This window comes from Camelina sativa, chromosome 12 (assembly GCF_000633955.1).
Source record: "Camelina sativa cultivar DH55 chromosome 12, Cs, whole genome shotgun sequence".
NCBI lineage: Eukaryota > Viridiplantae > Streptophyta > Magnoliopsida > Brassicales > Brassicaceae > Camelina > Camelina sativa.
Window position 1 is genome coordinate 32,330,365 of NC_025696.1, and position 8,455 is coordinate 32,338,819.

Genomic DNA, 8,455 nt, shown 5'->3' on the forward strand with positions numbered 1-8,455 from the left:
GAAGTACATAACCTTATTTTGTAGACTATATAATTTTAATAAATTGATTACAAATAGGTTATACATTAATTGGTTACAAATTAAATAATGAGCGTAAACTTAATTTATTTTCTGGAGATTTTATTATTAGAACACGTTGTTTCCAAAAATCTCAAAAAAAATATTATAAAGAATCATTTGATATCATCTAACTTACCATTTTAATTTCATTTATTAAATTATTCATCAAATAAAATCCTTGATATCTAACTTACCATATTAATTTGTTAATTATCATTATACTTCACCTTTCATCTTTATATATGACTCTATTTTGGGAAAGAAACAAATTATTGTATTATCTATTATAATTAAAAAATAGTTTTATTTCTAGATATACCATAAGTTGAATTTTTTAAAAACAAATATAAATTGTTCAATCTATGAAATATTCAAGCTTTAGTAATATTATTTTTAAAAATAATATCTATTGAATTAAAAAATTTACTGAGTAACGGGTCAAAATTTGAATATTTTAAATTTAGTTTAATATACTTTTGTTGAATTTTCTAATTTTATATAATATAATAAACTTTAAACAATTTATTTTGAAATATTTTTAAAATATTGAAACTTGATATTTTGAAGAATATCATAAACATTTAATAGATCAAAAAGTTAGAAACTATAAACACTCTAAATTGATTTGTTATAGCAATGTCAATAATATGTCACTATAATATGAAAAATTTCAAGAAATCACGTATATTAAACAAAAAATATAACAATATATTAAATTATTCATAATATAATAATTCGTTTTTTAAAAACTAAATTTACAAAATTATGTCTTATGATGACATTCAAGTCATGATGTAGAATATACATTGTTGAAATAACTTCAAATATATAAACTAATACAACATATTAAAATTTTCTTTTAAAATAGAAAATATACAAAATTTTGTATAAAATAAAAATTAACCATTGTTATAGCACGGATACTTATCAAAAATCATTAACAATATAAAACTAACAAAATATGTGTCTTTTTCAAGCCATCATATTTAGCATATGATTTTATTGCATAATGTTTTATCCAAAAAAACTTTTAAAAACAATCACATAAATTATATTTTATAAAAAAGTTATAATATAAATAAAAAAATTTCAACCCGTGCTCAAGCACGGGTCTTAATCTTCAGTAAATGAGAATCCTACAAATTTTGAAAAGAAAGATAAATGACATGACAAACCATTCATTGTTCCAAGACATATGTATAAATTAATTATTCCATAAAAGTTACTAGTATTAAGATTGAAATAAACGACAATAATGTGAAATTACTACTACTAGGTCTTCTTTACTTTGTCATCCGATCGAGCTTTACTCCTTTATTTAGAAGAGGAAGCAATTTGGACGAGGAGCTTTACTCATCTGTAAGAAAATACATTAACAGTTTGGACCCAAAAAAAACTTTGTTCAAGCAATTTGGACGAAATTGGTTTTATCATCCACTAAACGATGACTGTCTAAAGACACAAAGACAAATTGTGGCTATGACGTTGTAGCTAATTGAATTTTGTGGCTGTCCATAGTTACATTGCCACAATGTAGCCATAACAGAGTTTGTAGCTAATAGCCATGAAATCGCCACACAAATGTTTGTGTCTATAATAGCCACGGTTTAACCACAAAAGAATTTGTAACCATTTGCTACGACATGTTACAAATATAATTGTAGCTTATACCCACAAATTGGTGACAAATATATTAATGGCTATTAGTTTCCACATCTTAGCTACAACTAATCTGTAACTATTTGTCACAGATAGCTACAATAAATATGTGGGTAAGTATCACAAATTGGCCATAAAGAAAACAATGGCTAAGTAAAAAAATATACTTTTAAACAACTATTGGGAAATTAAATTAATTTGTTAATAATATCTATCTTAACATTTTTGAAGTACATTTTTGTATCACTCTTTTTCTTTCTCGGGTCGGATTTTTTTTAAAACTCTAAACCGATTTCATAAATCAGATCCTTTCTAAAATATATGTGACTTGCTATATTACATCCCTATAATATACTACCAACAAATTAAACACAATCATATTAGGTAAGATTTAATTAAGATATTAAACTCGAAAATGTAATATGTTCGGATTTACTACTACTTTTTATGGGATAAGTCTTAATAACAAAATAATTGATAATAAAACATTCTCAAATAAAACCGAATTCAAAATCTAAATTAACATAAATTGAGTAAAATATAATGGCATATTCCTTATCTTCATGTCTTATTCTTTTCTATTAATTTGTAATTGTATGATTTGCAAAGATATTTTCCTTGCTCACCAATTTTTTTTTGCGATTTACTATCACAATTACTATTATCATCACCAGTAAACTCTAAAAATACTATGATTATATTCCAACGAAAATGCACAATCTCAAACGAGCATTTAGCTTAGAGACACAAACCAACCCCTTAATTTTCTAGTGGCTGCTTTATATTTGTTTATTGGTTGTTGATTTGTATTTTATACAAGTCCACGACTTAATTGTTTTCTTTTTTTTTCTAGATGGCCAAATCGTTAACATTGGGGAGTGGACTTACTTAGAGCGAACAACAATCCAACTAAAAATTTGATATTTTTAAGAGTTGGAAAATGAGTTTTCTAGAGTACTTTTATTTTTATATAGCATGCATTAATTTCTGGTTTAATCGCATAAGAAAGTCTCAGGTAATGAAAATGATCGAGGTTAATGATGGAATTATATTTTCTTTTGCAGGTCAAGAAGACAAAATTGAACTAAATAATCTCCTAAATATATAGCATGTCATTCACCTATATAATCTCCTATAGAAATAACTATACATATATATAGTTAGTTTTATCAAACTGAGGTTTTGCAAATATATATAGTATGTCTTAGCAAACTAAACAAAAAACTTGAAACTTTTGCAAAACAAACAAAATTTGACAATGTTAAAAAGAAAATGGTTACGTGGTGTACCACGGGGTAAATCCTAGTATAAATTACATAATCTTAACACCGTAGAGATTACATAAGTCTATAATGGAAATTAAATTAATTTTAACGCCTTAATGGAGAAGACTCAGTAACTACTCTCCAACCAACAAGTCAGAGTCCACGTGCTGATTGAGCTTCATCAGCTGCAAGTCCATCTACACAAGCTGATTCAACTGTTGGTCCAACACAAGAACCAGCGCAGCAGCCAACCGCACCTCTCTGATCAACCTATCCAACATGACTTTGCTATTTGTTGAGGTATGTCGTATGAATGGACTTGAATCTATGTAGTTTGTCTTTTCTGTTTTTTTTTTTTTGTATCTTTAAACTTATGTATTTTCTATATGGTGTTAAGATAGAAATCATAACCAAAGCCCGCTCAATCACATCTATGTTGTTTTCATCCAAGTTTCGACGAAGAGAAGCATAAACAGACTCATTAGGATCATCATCATTTTGATATTGAAATGATCCAAGACTTTTTTGTTAATTTCCATCTGCAGAGAAAAAAAAAAAGCCAATTAAAACTTAGTTAGCAAAAGAGAAGCAGCAAAAATACATTATCACACATGCTTTAACATAACATTAGATTATTAATAACACTTATGCATAAATAAAATACATTATCAAATCATAAGAGAACGAGGTTAACCGGCTCCGGTGGCTCTCTCAGCACCGGAGTCGGGTTTTCTCTCTTTATTTAGCTATGTTTCTATTATTATAGGTTCATCCCTCTCTTTTTTCTTCCAACGGCATCAGATCTAGATTTTTAAAGTTTAAATCTTCCCTTCTCTAGGTTAGTGGCTTGGTTCTTGTGTTATAGTCACGTGCATCTTCATATCTGGCCGTCCTCCATGGTAGAGGCAGTCTTCAACTGGTTTCTTCACTGCCTCAGATGAAGAAATCTCACCACCGTAGATCTAGATCTCCTTCCTTTTTTCCTGAAGAGTCAGTAGGGTTTGAAGCTGTCTCGCCAGCTTAGTACTCTGGAAGGATTAAAATCCTTGCCGGCTCTGTATTTCATCTTGTACTCCATGTTGTAATCCTACCAGTTATCAATAAAAATCCTATTGACGAAAAAAAATTCATAAGAGAACATTAATAAAAGGAAACAAACAAATCTCAATGATCTTAACTATATGATCACCGCACGGAAAACAATAATTTGCACAGAGAGTTTTGACACACATTAACAATCACAAATCTCAGTTGCTGAATGTGGTACTCCACCAGCCTCAAGTGACTAAGAAAGCATAGTGTTAATAATAACCACACAAAAAATATAATGAGAAAGGTGGACAAACCATCTCATAAGCAACACGCGTATGTTTTTTTTGGCTCCTGAAACATTGCGGTGAGTGCCTATCCATCTACATCTGAGAGGCGGTTCTTCGGCTGGGTATGGGATGTCGAGCAGAAAGCAGTCCATGTGAATGTTGGGAAGTCCGGTTAGCTCCTTGTGATGAAGGTTAGGTTAAATGGATTCGAACCGCACAACATTATACTCATACAAAACCGCAATGAGACGGAGAATGAAATGTCCAGCGCGTCCCGCCCTCTCATTCAAGAAACCTTTAGGGAGAATGAAAGAGAAAGGGATTAGAGAAAGAATGAGAGAATGAGGAACAAACAACAGAGAGATGAACTATGGCTAACCTGTAAGACCATGGCCAATGGAGCAACCCATATGGGTTACTCAAAAATAATTAATCATATAATTAATGTTAATCTAATCTAAGCAATCCACTAAGGACTTAGTCAAAATTCATCCTCCACTAGAAAAATAATATTTTTTAATTAAAATAATATTTTTTAACTATTGTTTATTAATTTTCAAGTTTAAATAATTTTAAATTGAGAAATAAGTAATATTAATTACTTATATTACATATAAGGGAAATAAAAATATTTTACAGAATTCAGGAATATTAAACATATTTTACAAAATCGGGAAAATAGACAAATATAATTGTAATAGAAAAAACAGGGTATGGGAAAATAAATGAAACACATGTGATTGTACCTTAACCTTCACCACTGCTAATATTTTCAATCTCCCAAAAAACAGAGGAATCAAATTGTGATAGCTGTCCTCTGTATTCCTCCTTTCTCATTGTTTCTTCTTTTCCAAGGAACTATTTCGATATTGAAAATGAGATTTAATGATGAATTAAGTCTCAAAATAGCCATAGACAGTTCAATGCAAACCAGCTATTAGATCGCATACAAAGGAATGTAATGTAAGATCACATAAGCTTACTAACAATATCGTAAGGCTAAATCCCACAAGAAGGGGAAGCCCGTACAAAATCAATGATGAAAAGAGTGGTTACACAATGAGCAAGAGCACCAAAAACTACAAACACATGGAATATCTGATGGCTATGTCCTGCCATATCAAACCCTCCAGGCTTCCATCTCTCAGGCACACGACTAACATAAAACGCTGCTCCCAAAGCATACGACAAGCCCGTGGCAATCTCGTAACCGAGGGCGATGAACACGTTAGGGTGATCCCAGTAAAGGCAAAGCGCATGTGTAGCAGGTATCACAGCAGATGATCCCATTGCTAGGGAAAGATTTGCTCTGAACCGCGGCGATGAGAGAGCTGGAGAGAGGAGAGTGATGATAGCGAGGAGGCCGAGGATTGAGATCGATATCACCTGCAGCAGCAGATTCCAGTATCAAATAAACCCGTTTCTGCAACAATTGAAGAAGTAAGATTAAAATCAACTTGTATCTTTGAATAGAAAAGGAGAAAACATTGTGACTTACTTGATCATAGAAGTAACCGTATAGCATGAGTATATTGGGGTGGCGAAGATGAGACTGAATCTCGACTTCTCTTCTGAGCTGGTGTTCAACTTGAGAATGTTGAAGCTGGCTCTCTTCTGTCATTACCTTTGATGTAGAGGTTACCGAATTCGAAACTATCACAACATCAAGTAATATCTGCATGAACCGAACTTGATAAAGAAATTAAGCACACTATAAATACAATAATATCAATTACAGTGTGTAAGAAACGTAAGTAAGAAAAAAAAACGATTAGAGGAAGAAGAAGACCCCTGAAGAAGAAGCAGCGTAGAGACAGAACAGAGAGAACACAACAATCCATCAAAGCCATGACTGAGTGCTTAAAGGATCGATCCCCATAAGAAAAGAGCATACAGTTATACCAAAGCGGGACAAGAAAGTCAACAATTTCACTATGACAGGAAACAAGAAAACAAACGATTTATGGACAAAAACAAAATGAAAGAGAGAAAATAGTTCCCCCACCTGATTTATGCTTTGAACATAATGAACACAAATCCATTTCAAATCAAAAATCCCTCAAAATCGATACAATAGAACCAAATTGGCTCAAAATTATCGCAGATTAATCAGTTACCCATGTCAGAGCATCGATGATTGGGGACGAGAAGGAGCAGGGAGAGAGTTAGCCGGTGCCGTCGAGAGAGAAGAGAGAGAGAGTAGCGAGAAGGAAAGAAGAAAAAAAAAATTATTTTTACCCTGGAGCCAACCACATTTTGACACATACCGTTTCTTATTGGAAAAAATATCAAAAAAATTCCCAACTTTCAAATCTGGGACGTTTAAATCATGAACTTTCAAAATGTCATTTAAATGCTGAAGTTTTTGTTGATTTTAGAATTAAATAGATAACTTTTATTGACCAAGCCATTTTAGACATGTCGTTAAGTCAACTAACAGAAAATTTAACAGAGTTAGGGTTACGGTTAAATAGATAACTGGTTATTAAATGTGAAATTTAGGCGTTGTGTAAACTCGAACCGCTCATCTCTGGTGTAAACTCACCAATACCCTACCGACTAAGCTTGTAAAACTTATTGATAGTGTCACAAACATAAAAGTATAAAATCTTATATCGTTACGTAACAGATGCTCAAATTAAAAAAAAAAAAATGCCCAGATTTATCGTTATTTTCTCAATCTTGTTGAGAGAGGAAGATACATCTATCCAAGATCCTAAATATGATGTGTCAATTGTAAGCAGAAGAAGAAGGTGGTTCGTGATTCATCGATTCTATTTCCACCATGAGGGTTTGCCTTTGATGCCCAATTAACGCCCTCCCTTGATTTTTGTTTTCTCTGCGCATGAGCTAAATTATGGATCTTTGGAAGTTTTGCTGAATGTTGGATTGGAAGACGAATCCATTGACGATTTAGGAGACAAGGGGTTTGTTCTATATTTGCGTTTGAAATCTAGGTTACTTTTCTTTCTTCTTTTGCTATAGAGATTTGATTGTTGTGTTTGAAATCTGGGTTATTTTGGTTTTAGGTGTACGACTGAGAGTCTGAGACGATGAATCTGTTTTTTTTTTTGGACATCTGTTTAGTGTCTTTATTAATAAATATGTTTGACACATTTCTGAAAAATATGTTAGCTGAGTTGGTAGGGTATTGTGTTGTCATTCGAGGGGTGAGCAGTTCGATTCCTTATTTTGCAAAAGTTTTATAACCTAAACGACGCCGTTTTATAAATAAACAGTAACACTAACTGAAAACTTAACCCTGTTAAATTTTCCGTTAGTTGACTTAACGACATGTCTAAAATGGCCTGGTCAACAAAAGTTATCTATTTAATTCTAAAGTCAACAAAAACTTTAGCATTTAAATGACATTTTGAAAGTTCATGATTTAAACGTCCCAAATTTGAAAGTTGGGGATTTTTTTGACATTTTTCCCGTTTCTTATTGGGTTCTTCTGTAACGATTCTCTGATTATTGGGTTTAAATTTATGTTTTTTATTTATTTTTGGCCATAAAATTTAAAGTAACCCCGTGAGCAACCCTCACTGGGCCATGCTCAATAATAATTAACCTTATTTATTTATTATTGGACTTGACTTGTGATTTATTGATTGCATCTCAATTGTTAATAAAATTTTCCAGTGATTAATATATGTATTGACACCTTAAGTATTACAACTGCATAAGGTTAATTGAATCTGCTAGGACATATAAAAATTCTAGTATCATATATGTTATGAAGTTGTTTAATAAATACATAGATTAATGTATAATAAAAAATTTAAGAATGTTCAATACTATTTAATAATATAATGTTTATTAATATTCTTAAACATATTACAATTATAAAAATTTATAAAATAACATTTTAATTGCAAACTTATAAAACTTTTACTAAAATTCAAAATACAATGCCATTTTTTATGAAAAAAAAACATTGTAAATAAAATTTAAAAAAAACCAAACAAACATATTACTTAATTAATTAAACAAGACAAACATTTTCTTTAATTAATACATAGATTAATGTCTAAATTTATTTCATATATTCTCAACCAATCTGAGAGAGACACGTCACACAAAATCAGGCCCAAGAACAGTTCTAGAATAAGATCAATGAGCCTGATCTTAAGTCTACTATTCAATTATTTT

General features: G+C 31.0%; 1 protein-coding gene across 4 annotated transcripts; it reads right to left on the minus strand.

Annotated features, from left to right (window-relative positions):
* On the minus strand, positions 5,165-6,590 carry LOC104733024 (heptahelical transmembrane protein 3-like). 4 transcript variants are annotated; one of them, XM_010452638.2, is made up of 4 exons: positions 6,309-6,590; positions 6,093-6,155; positions 5,802-5,978; positions 5,165-5,689 (listed from the first exon to the last, which is right to left on the minus strand). In XM_010452638.2, the coding sequence occupies exons 3-4, from the start codon at positions 5,922-5,924 to the stop codon at positions 5,303-5,305; spliced, it is 510 nt and encodes a 169-aa protein (XP_010450940.1). In that variant the 5' UTR covers positions 5,925-5,978; positions 6,093-6,155; positions 6,309-6,590; the 3' UTR covers positions 5,165-5,302. The 4 variants fall into 4 exon arrangements, with proteins under 4 accessions (XP_010450940.1, XP_010450939.1, XP_010450937.1 ...); XM_010452637.2 differs by having other exon boundaries at positions 6,093-6,162; XM_010452635.2 differs by having other exon boundaries at positions 5,802-6,155.

What these genes read in the sequence shown, in the direction of transcription:
- LOC104733024 (XM_010452635.2), bottom strand. Translation starts at nt 5,984, where the DNA reads ATGCAGATATTACTTGATGTTGTGATAGTTTCGAATTCGGTAACCTCT. An exon ending in ACGGTTACTTCTATGATCAA is followed by an intron (nt 5,690 to 5,801) that starts GTAAGTCACAAT and finishes CTGCTGCTGCAG; the next exon opens with GTGATATCGATCTCAATCCT.